This window comes from Cyprinodon tularosa, unplaced genomic scaffold (assembly GCF_016077235.1).
Source record: "Cyprinodon tularosa strain WSP-4 unplaced genomic scaffold, ASM1607723v1 ctg525, whole genome shotgun sequence".
Lineage (NCBI taxonomy): Eukaryota > Metazoa > Chordata > Actinopteri > Cyprinodontiformes > Cyprinodontidae > Cyprinodon > Cyprinodon tularosa.
The window spans coordinates 218,826-231,977 of record NW_024039258.1 but is presented as its reverse complement, the minus strand read 5'-3'; the positions used below and the strand labels follow the sequence as shown (position 1 = coordinate 231,977).

Sequence of the window (13,152 nt, the reverse complement as noted above, 5' to 3'; positions counted from 1 at the left end):
ACGTTTTTATTAACATAAAACCTGAGAAACTTTCCTTCAGTGTAAATCTGACGTCATTTAACAAGATTGATTTCTTTTCCAAACAGAGAAATGACTGAAGAACTTAAAAACACAAGGTAAAAAAAAATCACTAATTCATCTATTTATCCATTCATTCTGCCACCCATTCAAATCTTTAATTCATTTTTAAAATTAATCCCTTCATTTATTTATTCATTCATTCATAAATAGTTAAATGGGAAATAAAGATAAAACATTTTTCCTGCTAAATCTGAAACAGTTTAAATTTATTCTGCTCTTCATGAGGTTGGTTTGATGTTTCAGGGCTGCTCTAAAACACAAAGAGGAAGAACTTCAATCTTTCAAAGACAGGTAACCCCCCCCCTCCCAGGATGTGTCTGTTGTCTTTATTTAATATGATTAAAGTTTGTTTTGCTTTTGTTTTCTGCAGAGTGGCTGCAGACATTACTCCCTCTATAAAAACTGGAGATCGGATGATGAGTCTGAACAGCCCAGTCAGTAAGAGTCGATTAACTGAGATGTATGAAACTCTGCGATGTGATTGGCTGGACATTAAAGTTAACCTGAAATCTAATGGCAAGAAACCAGACGCTGTCAGAAAGCTGATTAAGGTCAAATCTGCTTTAGAAAGATTCTAATAACTTTGTGCTTCATTCATTTATTGATTAAACAGTTGATCCTTTTTTTTCTGCTGGTAACAGGAATCATTTTTGAAAGCTAAAACTCAGATGGAGGAGAAGAAGGCGATGATCTCCAAAGTTTTTGACCTGGATAAATCCAAACATGGAACCGAACACCCAAAGGTGAACCACGAGGAACAGGAAGGTTAAACTTTCTGCTGCTGACCTCATTAAAACACCTGTTTCCTTCAGATTAAAGAGTTCATGCTGCTAACTGTTCAGAACCTGCAGATGGCGCTCTACTATCAGAAACATGGCCCCACCCTGCAGGTTGGTTCCACACCAGACGCTGATGAATGAGATGTTAGAAGCTTCTGGATAAAGTTTTTATTTGTCGTCTGCACAGGAAGTGAAGGAGCCCAAGGAGATGATGGATGGTTTGGGCTCCCGGTGCTACTGGCTGGGCTGCCTGATGGCGCTGAGCGACCCCCCCATTCAGCCGGACTGGGACCACCATCCTCCTTCAATGGATAAATGGGACATTCTGCCCAGAAATGTTGTAGCAAGTGAAAAATCCTCCAGCAACAAAACCACATCCTGTGTTGTTTAGGGAATATAATCAGTTTTATGCGTTTTATTTTATGTTCAGCCTCATTAAAGGAAAAGTTCAGTCAGCAGGAATAATCAGTGGATCTTTATTTATACCTAAAACTAATCCGTTCCCAGTGATTTAATGAATTTAGTGTTAATTAGTAAAAAATATATAGCGGCCATCTTTACCCAAATATAGTAACCCCTCCCTCCTGCCATCTTCCGGCAGTGACGTCACGGTGCGGTAAGCCTAGCGCCATTCTCCCCGCTTTACAAGCTAAATCAATGGGAACTACTAGACACATCTGCAATCAACAACAATTATTGAAGATTTCCAGAGGACTTCACCATTCACTGCAAAAATGATCTAGAAATAAGTAAAAATGTCTTAAATCAAGTGTATTTTCCCTTAATTTTAGTAGGTAAATGGGACGATTTGCCAAAGGAATGAGTATTTTTACTCTTAAAATAAAATTATTAGATGTTATGCATTTGAAATAAGACAATCCAATTGTGTTTTCTTATTTTAAATGTAAATTGTCTTGATCCATTGGCAAAAAGTCTCTTTTACCTCCTCAATTCAAGAACAAATGCACTTAGTTTAAGAAAAAAAAGACATATAGATTTCCATTTTTTGCAGTGTTGAAATGCACCAGAGCTATAGTGAAACTGACAATGCCCACGTGCATGGCAGCTGGATGCTGGAATACATCGGGTAAAAGTGAAAAAAAAGAGTTATTCCACCTTTCTGATTCCTGATCCTCCACGGACGGGTTTGAGAAAAAACAGCAAAATTACGTTTTTTTTTTCACTTTTTCTTTAATTGAGGAGGTAAGTGAGACACTTTGCCAACGGAATAAGACAATTTGCATTTAAAATAAAACACAATAGCATTGTCTTATTTCAAGTGCATCTAATTATCTTATTCTAAGAGTAAAAATACTAATTCCGTTGGCAAATCATCTTATTTACCTGCTTAAATGAAGGGTAAATACTCTTCATTTAAGACACTATTTTTTTTACTTGTTTCTAGATTGTTTTTGCAGTGCACGTAATATGTACACTGGAAAAAAAACTGAAAGCTCAATTAGTCATTTTTTATTAAAATAAGTGCATTTCTTCTTGAATTGATGAGGTAAGTGTGAAACTTTGCCAACGGAACAAGACGATTTACTTTTAAAATCAGAAAAAAAGAATTGCATTGTCTTATTTCAAGTGCATATTAACTAATTATCTTATTTTAAGAGTAGAAATATTAAACTATCTACTCAATTTAAGGGTAAATTTTAACTTATTTCTAGATCGTTTTTGCAGTGTAGCAAAAGAAGAAGAAGAATGTTTTCAAGATGACTTGGATAATAGCGCGTTGTGACAAACACCAGATACAGCACTGGGACTTGATCAACAGCCGATACCGCACCGTGACGTCACTAACCAGTAGGTGGCAGTAGTGTTCTTTGACAAACATGGATGCCTCCAGTAAAGCACATTCACATGAAAATTACTGTGAATTAAAAACACTGATCATTTATTGAACAGGATGGAATCATTTCATATTTAAAGAACTTTCAGAAGTTTGAATTCTGAATATGAGTGACTTCTCCTTGAATATGATCTATTTGTCTTGCCATACTCTGCTATTTTTGGCCTTTGTGGTTTGCCATACTAGCTGTTCCTGTGTTTCCCAGCATACTTTCTGTGCAGCGTTGACAGACCCGCCTCTGGAGGAGCTACTCAGCTTTTCTTTCCGTCGCTCATCTCTTGTGCACAGATGTGATTTATTTGCTGTGATGAATTTTAACTGAGAAAGCAGACCTGGAAGTGTGATGATCTGTGCAGCATTGATATGAATGTAAGACTTTTCCTGAACATTTTGATTCATTCACATTAGAGGCAGATCTTTTTTCTTTAAATGGAGAAACTACTTAAGCTTTTGAAGACACTGTTTTTAGCTAAGATTCAGAATCACTGACTGTTTGAAACCGATCTGTGGATTTAAATCAGAGCAACTTTAAATGGTTCAAACCTCTGAGAAACCAACTCAGAACCATCAGAGATGCAATATTACTGCAGCTGGAAAACCAGCTGATTGCATCTAGTTAATAAGTTAAAGTCAAATCATTGCTTTATTGATATCTTTAGCAGAAGTTTCAAGTAGCAAAGTAAAAATACTTTGTTTCCTTACTTCAATAGAAATGTTGTCCATCTATACTTTACTGGACTAATTTTTTAAATATTTTTTGAACAACTTTTTACTTTCTACTCCTTACATTTTAAAAATAGACTCGTTAGTTTTGTTTCATTTAAGCTTGTTTTTGTTCTAACCTGTTGGTATTTAAACCCCCCAATAACATTAAAATAATTAGTTTTATCCAGTGTAGTGGGAAAAAAGTGTTCAACTATTTGCTCCAATTAAATAAACGGAGATCGATGGATTTCACTCAGTCGGCACTTTATTTTTATCTTTGCAAAGAGAGAACAGTTCATCATAAATTATTTCATGGTAATCAGCCCTGTTCTGCCTGAGCAGCGTTCGTTCCTTCTTACTGACAACAATAGAAAGTAGTCAGAGTCAAAACTAATTACAGACACTTTGGTTAAACAGTAACATGTTATGAATAAACCTGGAGGAAGAATCTGGTTTGTTATGGAAGAAGCAATGTCTGGTCTACAAACAGCATCACACAGGAGAATTGTTTGGCCTTGAAAGTGAAACAGGCTGAGTGAAAACTTCTATAGTGAGTAAATAGGATAAATTAATATATGAAATAAGAGTCTTTGTGTTTGGACTCATTGGTGCCCCAACTTGTTGCTAACCACAAACCAAAATAAATCGCTTTTCAAGATGCTGCAAAGTTAAATGTGACTCTGTTAACTTCAGTTATGAAAATAAGAAAATGAAGTCTGAGGAAGTTATCATCCAGAATTGTAGAAAAATCTTTCATTAAAAGGGTAGAGCAATAAAACTGCTTCTGGCCTTAACATGTTTGTTTTCCTGCATTACTTTTACTTTTACATTTTAAGTAGTTTTAAAAATTGTATTTTTACGCTTTTAATGGAATAAAAAGCTAAAGATGAACTTCTACTGGAGTAATAAAAATTAATACTTTTAAAACGTCAATTTGTGTGTTTTTGAGGTAAGAAGAGCTTTTCATTTTTTTGGCTTGTGTAAGAGTTGTGGTTGTACCAGAGATCAGCTGCAGGGGGTGCTGTTGTATTCAGGCTTTCCCCTGTCAGAAGAAGGAGAGCCCAGTCCAGATATAGTAAACTGCAGCTGTTCACTGTTGACACCTGAACCCACCAGCTGGACCTGTTGCAAAACCTCTGAACCACTGAGACCAAAATGGATCTTCCTCCAGTCCATGTCTCTTCCCTTGTCCATGTCCCTCCTGTCAATGTTTCTTCTCTTGTCCATGTCCCTCCTGTCCATGTCTCTTCTCTTGTCCATGTCCCTCCTGTCCATGTTTCTTCTCTTGTCCATGTCCCTCCTGTCCATGTCTCTTCTCTTGTCCATGTCTCTTCTCTTGTCCATGTCCCTTCTGTCCATGTTTCTTCTCTTGTCCATGTCCCTCCTGTCCATGTTTCTTCTCTTGTCCATGTCCCTCCTGTCCATGTCTCTTCTCTTGTCCATTTCCCTTCTGTCCATGTTTCTTCTCTTGTCCATGTCCCTCCTGTCTGTGTTTCTTCTCTTGTCCATGTCCCTCCTGTCCGTGTTTCTTCTCTTGTCCATGTCCCTTCTGTCCGTGTTTCTTCTCTTGTCCATGTCCCTTCTGTCCATGTTTCTTCTCTTGTCCATGTCCCTCCTGTCCGTGTTTCTTCTCTTGTCCATGTCCCTTCTGTCCATGTTTCTTCTCTTGTCCATGTCTCTTCTCTTGTCCATGTCCCTTCTGTCCATGTTTCTTCTCTTATCCATGTCCCTTCTGTCCATGTTTCTTCTCTTGTCCATGTCCCTCCTGTCCATGTTTCTTCTCTTGTCCATGTCCCTCCTGTCCGTGTTTCTTCTCTTGTCCATGTCCCTTCTGTCCATGTTTCTTCTCTTGTCCATGTCCCTCCTGTCCGTGTTTCTTCTCTTGTCCATGTCCCTTCTGTCCATGTTTCTTCTCTTGTCCATGTCCCTTCTGTCCATGTCTCTTCTCTTGTCCATGTCCCTTCTGTCCATGTTTCTTCTCTTGTCCATGTCCCTTCTGTCCATGTTTCTTCTCTTGTCCATGTCCCTTCTGTCCATGTTTCTTCTCTTGTCCATGTCCCTCCTGTCCATGTTTCTTCTCTTGTCCATGTCCCTCCTGTCCGTGTTTCTTCTCTTGTCCATGTCCCTCCTGTCCATGTCTCTTCTCTTCTCTTGTCCATGTCCCTCCTGTCCATGTCTCTTCTCTTGTCCATGTCTCTTCTCTTGTCCATGTCCCTCCTGTCCGTGTTTCTTCTCTTGTCCATGTCCCTTCTGTCCGTGTTTCTTCTCTTGTCCATGTCCCTTCTGTCCATGTCTCTTCTCTTGTCCATGTCCCTCCTGTCCGTGTCTCTTCTCTTGTCCATGTCCCTTCTGTCCATGTCTCTTCTCTTGTCCATGTCCCTCCTGTCCGTGTTTCTTCTCTTGTCCATGTCCCTCCTGTCCGTGTCTCTTCTCTTGTCCATGTCCCTTCTGTCCATGTCTCTTCTCTTGTCCATGTCCCTCCTGTCCGTGTCTCTTCTCTTGTCCATGTCCCTTCTGTCCATGTCTCTTCTCTTGTCCATGTCCCTTCTGTCCATGTTTCTTCTCTTGTCCATGTCCCTTCTGTCCATGTCTCTTCTCTTGTCCATGTCCCTCCAGGCTCAGTCTCTCTGGTTCTCGCTCAGTGCTGCTTTATATTCTGATCTATCAATAGAGGTTCTGCAGCTTTATCTTTAAATAAAACCGGCAGCTTCTCTTCATTAGAAAAGTAAATAATTCTAACCTGACTCTTAGCAGAAATGTTCCTGCTTGAGTTGATGATAATAAAAACATTCAATGTGTGCAGTGTTCAAACAGACAGGCTCTGATGACAGATGAAGCCAAATCCTGTTCACAGATTCTTCTGAGATCCACCATATTAATCAGATCTCATCAGACTAAAGGGTGAAAAACCTCCCAGGAGCAGCTGCCAGTAGTTCCAGTTCAGCTGGAAGACCGATTCCTGTTCCTGCTCGTCTCTATCAGGGGCGGATTTAGGAAATGTGGGGCCCTAGGCAAAGACAGGCAGGGGCCCCTCTGAATAGAGAAACACCATATAAACAGCCCCATTCTCCAGATAGAGAAATGTTAATAGAATAGACATCCATTATCTGTTCTAGGTTGTGTCCCTCTCTTCTTGTCCCTTTTCTTCTTGTTTTCCTCTCTATGTTTTGTACTCAGCTGACTTTTCATGCTGTCTCTAAAGGAATGAAAGATTTTTTCCAAGCACTAAGCTCACTTAGCTGATTGCTCCTTCCTGTGTTTCCAAAAAGGCCAAAGTAAATAACCCAGTCCTTCTTTTCACTGTAGACAAGCCATGATCTGCTTATCTGTTCTCCATTTTTCATTTGGATGAAATAATAGCTGCATGAATCATGACAGCAGACAAGATAGAGGAGAGCAGGAGGCGGGGTTACCAATCTACTCGCTCTGGAGAGCAGAGTTCGCTGCTTTTAGATGTTGTCTCCAAAGTCTCCAGTAGCAGAAAAAAGTCTCTAGATTTGGCGCTAGGAGCTTTTTAGAAATCAAAGTGCTAGAGGGGTCTGAAAAGTGGCTAAATATAGCGACTAAAGCGCTAAGTTGGCAACACTGCTCTTTGCATGGTTTGTTTTCAAATGGTTTGCTGCTGTCTGTTTGGACCTTTCTGAACATGTGCAGCAAATGGACTGATCCAATATGGCGGACACTGAAGGGGGGGGGCTGAGACACACTTAATATTATCAGCGTTCTGATGGCATTTTAGCCAAAGGATTTTTATCAAAAACATAATTAATGTGCAGAAATAAGGAATAGTTGTATTAACCAAACATGGAAACAGAGTTTTATGGGGCCCCCAGGAACTTGGGGCCCCTGGCAGCTGCCTAGTATTGCCTAATGGTAAATCCCCCCCTGGTTTCTATGATGTCATCATACTCTTTCAGATATCTGCTGCCGTCAAACATGAGGCTGTTTAAGCATCACTTCCAATAAATGCAGTATTTCTATGGGTCATTGTGCGACCATTTCAGGTGATGTAAGCGGCATGCGTTTGATAAGCTGCTCTGCTATTCTTATTTCTATTCAGTTTGGTGATATTATTGGTAAATTTCAATGAAACGACTAAATCTTAGGAGCAAAGGCTTTGTCTTATGCAATAATATAAATCAGCATATTAGTCTGACAAGATTCCCTTTTATAAGTAGAAAAATACCTTAATGCTTCACCTTAAGTCCAGATTTGCTTCAGTTCTAGTCCAGATGTGGATCTATAAAGATTTTAATCCAGAGCTTCAAATGGGCTTTCATGGGGTTCTGCAGTGTTTATTTTGGGAAAATGTTTTTGGAGAGACTAAATATTTTCTTTTTTTTTTTTCTTTGTTTAATCACCAATAAATCAGACATGGTGACATTTTAAAAATAGTGGTTCCACCTGAAAAAGAATTATCAATGCCTTTCTGTCACATGAATACAAACAGTTGTGTTTACGATTTATAGTTTGGGAGCTGAATTTGCTTTAATTCACATTTCAGGCAGAATTTAAGCCCCTTAAAGTCATAAGGAAGCAGCTGTTCAAACGGTTGCATTTCTGAATTCTCCCGAGTGGTGCCCGACTTTACATAAAATGAATGTGATTGATTGATTATCAAGGGGGCGGGATTGTTGTAGAGGAAGGTTCACAAGCATGTTTGACTGTGGCGTGTTTTTTGGAAGCATCTTGCTAACCAGTTAGCATCTTAGTGCTAGCAGGTTCCCAATGGGAAATTCCATTGGGACCAAGTAGCACTAAATTGGTGAGTTAGAAATGACGCTGTCAAGGAACGCTATGGACAGCGGAAACATGCAAGAGGAGGAGAGTTTAGTGTCGGAGGTCGTGGATGAGTCTCCTCCGTCTCCTTTCAGTGTAGCGCTCACAGAGCTCAGAGTATTGAGTTAAAAGTTCTCTTTTCTGTTGCTGTTGTTAAATAAAAGTATGTTTTAAGATCATTTGAGGCGAGAACATTATACTTTTAAACGTTGCTTTATGGCCCATTTACTGATTTAATGCATTATTTAAAAACAATGTTCTGAAGTTCAGCCCTTCTGCAGCAACCAAGGCTAACATTTTCTTTTTGTTTGGTAAATGTTCATTTGATTTGTGTTTATCTGACTGTGTTCATTATTATTCCCCCACTAAATGACAAAAAGTCAGAATTTATTATTATCTAGAGCAGAGGTCTTAAACGTTTTCCAGGCCAAGGACCCCCAAAGTGTTAGTGAGATGGAGCGGGGACCCTCTAATTATTGTATGAAATAGTGTTCTATCAAACTGGTCCTATAGTCACTCTATTACAGATGGAGTAATGTAACTAAAGTAATCCCTCCCTGGGATTATTAAAGTATTTCTGATTCCTGGTTGATGGGACAGGTGTTGTGAATGAAATGGTGTCCAGCTTGAAAGAGCTCCTGTGTGTCTCTGAATGTGAGCATTGATGACTGAAAGACATCTTCTGTCTCCATTTATCTGTTTACTGCAGTCTGTTGGATTCATGTTCATGTGGATTTAAAGATATTTCAATTAGTGGAAAAAATCGCAGAGAGGAATATAAAAAAAAAATCTTATCAACCATAACTTTTGTGACCCCAATGCAGTACCTCCGTGGACCCCTAGGGGTTGCAGACCCCTGTTGAAGACCTCCGGTCTAGAGACTATTAATATCAGGAGGTGAAATGCAGCTCCAGACTAGCTTTGAATGTGGTGATGTCATCAGTACGCGTCTGTTCCAGTTGATCCAGATTTATTCTGCATGCTCCCGTTCTCCCAGAGTCCAGACTTTCCTGGGTTCTCAAGAACATACTTGGCGAGGAAACAAGTCCGTACTCGTGTTCTAGTGAATTGTAGCCTAGTAAACTAGTTCCACCCACCAGTGGCCAAAATTTCACATTTTTGCCTGCGCATGGTCTAGCCTCCATCAATGCCCCAGGCTCTAGAACTGGCGGGCCAATCACAACGCAGAGATGTGTTTTGAATTTTTAGATGCAAAGCGGGCGGGGCTTTGAGGTTCTGGTTTGACTCAGCTTTGGAATCAGTTCTGGAAGGATCAGACTTTGGGGTTTTCGTTGAAACGTGAGCAGGAAGAGGCTCTACGCTCATTAATTTGCCGTTTTACCGACAGGCTGTTTGTTTACACTCCCCCACCAGCTACAGTGGCTCTCATTGGTCAGAGCGTGGCCAATTGTCACAGACATGATTTGAAAAACAACGGGTTGCTCTCATCAACAATCTTCCAATGTCTCATTTATCAAGGCCAGACTAGATTACACATTTAATCTCATATTTATAGTCTGTTTTTTCAGGCTGTGTGAATAGAGAAACGGCCAACAATTTGCTCCCCAGCTATACACCTGTAATGGTCACCACTACTCTGCGAAGATCCTGATTTCAACCGTTGCGTATATTAGCTGCGACATATGAATCAAGATGCTATGACCGAAAGAAATTTGACCCACAGATGACCGTTGATATATGATTGGATGAGTTTAGGTGTTCAGGCTGACGTAGAACTAACTGGCCTGCAGAAGATAACGGAAAAAAAAAATTTAAAAGACAGGGTTTTAAATATCAATTTTCTAACTTTTGGGACAATATGGTCTGATAAAGAGAACATTTATATACATGTTTCAGCCAGAATGATTTGACATTTAAATATGATTTCTCTGTGACTTTAAGGGGTCTTTTTAACCTTCATCTTCTGACCCAAATATATTAAAATCTCCTCAGTAACATCTAAAAGTAAGGTCACTTTTTTATTAACATCATGTAAAATAAGTCAAACCCTCTATAAAAAAAATATTGTTTTTTTAGTGCTTCTTAAACTTTCCAGGTTCAATCAGGAAAATATCAACTATGACCTGTCTCCAGTTATTCTAAATAGGGTTCCCATTGATTGGATTGGTCTCTGCTGTAGAACTAGAACATGTAGAAGTTCCATCTTCTCCCCTGGATGAACAGGAGCTCATCCGAGGTTCTGATGGATGTGGGTCAGCGCCGGTTTCAGCTGCTGAGCCACATGTTCGCCGCTCCTGCTGGAGCTTCTCAGGTTCCATGGAGCGACACAGATGGATGATTGACAGATGAGTTACCAAACAGCGTTACCAAACCTCCATGCTGGGCCAGAAGGTCCAGGACCTGCAGGACGGTTCTGGGTCGCCGGCCCGGTTCTGGGTCCGGTTTGTAGTTTTTGGATGCAGAGCCTTTAAAGCTGGATGTGAAGCAGCATCAGTGGAGCTGAGGATGAAGAGGAAGAGTGTGGTGGTGTGTTGTAAGCAGCAGCCATGGTGGATGGAGGCGGGGGCGGGGGGGTTGATTGACAGGGACAGCCTCTGACTCTGCTTCCTTTTTTTTGTCAGCAGTTATTTAACGGCCTGCAGAGGTTTTCAAACTGTTTAAATCCTCTGCGTCTCCATCAGGAAGAGACGCTTTCATCAAAACGTTAAAGTTCTGCAGTCGGATGATTTCAGATCGATTCCCATCGAAGCTCGATCAACACCATGACTGGCAGACTGGGGGGTTTCATAAATGGCTGCCATCTCCCATCATGCCCCCCTGGGTGCCCCTGCCAGCCAATGGGGAGGCTCCGTGGGGTGGTGATGCAGGTTGCCCCCCTGGTATAAAACCCTCCAGCTCCATCTGGGCCCTCCTGAGCAGTTGGAGCATTCCCAGCCTCGCCTCGGGTGGAGGGATTGCGAGGGAAAGCAAAACTACAAGGCCTCTCTCTGTGTAGTTTTGTTTTTGTCGGGGAATATTTCGAGGCTCATCCCGTTCATCTTGGATCTTTCTACACAAACCGTTCTGGATAAAGGGGGGTTCTCTCGTTAGTAAATCGGGGGTTTCCCTTTTTAGGCATTTACTTTTTGAAAGTAAGTAGATGACGTGTGTTATGATCAGAAGCCCGGTTTGAAAACCAGGAATGGTTCGGGGTCCCGGACCCCATTTAAAAATTTGCGATTTTAAAATTTTGGCTGCGAAAAGGCCCCTGCAGCGGGGTTAAAGCATCCTTTGGAAAGCAAGTAATATGCAAAACTCAGGCCGTACGGGGCCATGGCTTTAAGGATTAGGCAGGCGTAGATTGAGCTCCAGCATGTGAAGTTTTAATAAGCCGCGGGTTCAAGGCGGTGCAAGAAATTTTTGGTTCGCATTACTGCGTTTGGTCTGAAAATTTCAGAGGGGGGTTTGGTTCTGAGCGGGTTCCCCCAATTGACTGGTTGTTATTAGAAGGGTATTGAGCAGATACGAGCAGCAGGCGTGCTGTAAAGGGTGAGGGGGTAGTCAAATTTTAGGAAGTCTAGGGAATGTGCTAGGATTGGGAAGTGAGAAATTTATTAAAGGAACAAAAATACTTGGGAAGAAATTTCATTTTCATAGGAGAAGTATTAATTTTAAATTAAAATTTTATGAAATCAAAATGGAGATTAGGCAATTGTATAAAAAAAATTTTTAGTTAACGTGTTAATATTTAAAGTAAGTGTTTCAACTAAAAAAGTTGGTGATGGGGAAAAGTTAAATTTGGTCCAATGTGCTAGTGGTTTAAAAAGGGTTTAAAACGAGGGTTATTTCCCCCAGGGGAGATTAAGTTTTTAATCAATTATAATTTAAAATGTTTTTCCTCTACTCCGGTTCGTAACCTACCTCAGAACTAAGACTGCTGGTTCTGTTAGCAGCAGGCCCAGAAATGTCTAATTTCGCAGTTTAAGGGTATTACATTGCCTCTATGTTTGAGTGAGAAGGGACCTTCGGGTTTTGCCCCCCCAACATAAAATTGTTCCGGACGCTAGGATTAAAGTAACGCTTTTTCGTTGATGTCTGCGCAGTTTTTTAGGGGAAAATATTTTAAGATATATTGTTAAACCGTTTTTCATGTAATTTAATTGTTAAAAAAATTTTTTTGGGCAATAAGGAACTTGAGGTTATTCCAGAGAAAGGGGAAATTCAGAAATATGATTTTACCTAACGTAATAAACTGCTGCGGTTTATCTGTTTTTTTTTATTTTTGGGTTTTACTGTTGGTTTTTATTAAAAAATGAAATTAAAAATATTTTATATTCCCCCCTTTTTATTTTTAAACTTTAAAGTTTTAAAAATTTGGATTTCAAAATTTTCCTTAAAGCGTCCCTTTAAACGGGTTAAATTAGTAGCTGTGTTGAGGTTGAGCGTTGAAAGATGGAAGCTTGTAGTACTGAGGCAGTAGCTTTTAGTGTGGGGCCCAGTTGCTGTAGTACTGGCAGAACTGTAGTACTGAGCAGTAGATGTAGTATGGGGCCCATACTGTAGTACTGAGGCAGTAGCTGTAGTATGAGCAGTAACGTAGTATGAGGCTTAACTTTTAAAGAGGCTGTAGTAGTTTATTAGTACTGAGCAGTGCTGTGAGTACTGGGGGTTTGGGGGGCCGGGTAAATGTAGTCTGAGGCAGTCTGTAGTATAGGAAAGTAACTGATATGGGGCAGTAGCTGTAGTAGGGGAGGATGTAAGGTAGAAATGAGGCGTAACTGTATACTGAGGCTTAACTGTAGTCTGGGAGAAAGAGTAGTAGTATGAGGCATACTTAGTACGAGGCAGTAACGTATACTGAGGCAGTAACTTGTATTATGAGAAGAGGGTTAAGCATAATTTTAGCAGAATTTTAGTATGGCAGTAAGGTAGTTGGGCATAACTGGTCGAGCATTGGTGCTGGGTCGCGGTCCTGACGAGTACAGTATGACAGACGCTAAGTCTGATTCATTG

At 40.4% G+C, this 13,152-nt stretch overlaps 1 protein-coding gene across 1 annotated transcript; it reads left to right on the top strand.

Moving 5' to 3' along the window:
* The first annotated feature begins 66 nt into the window (after window positions 1-66).
* LOC119795853 lies at window positions 67-1,318 on the top strand. Its single transcript, XM_038304085.1, has 6 exons — window positions 67-116; window positions 325-372; window positions 452-632; window positions 723-824; window positions 894-971; window positions 1,048-1,318. Exons 1-6 carry the CDS (start codon window positions 91-93, stop codon window positions 1,249-1,251), a joined length of 639 nt encoding a protein of 212 aa, XP_038160013.1. The 5' UTR covers window positions 67-90; the 3' UTR covers window positions 1,252-1,318.
* Window positions 1,319-13,152: the final 11,834 nt, after the last annotated feature.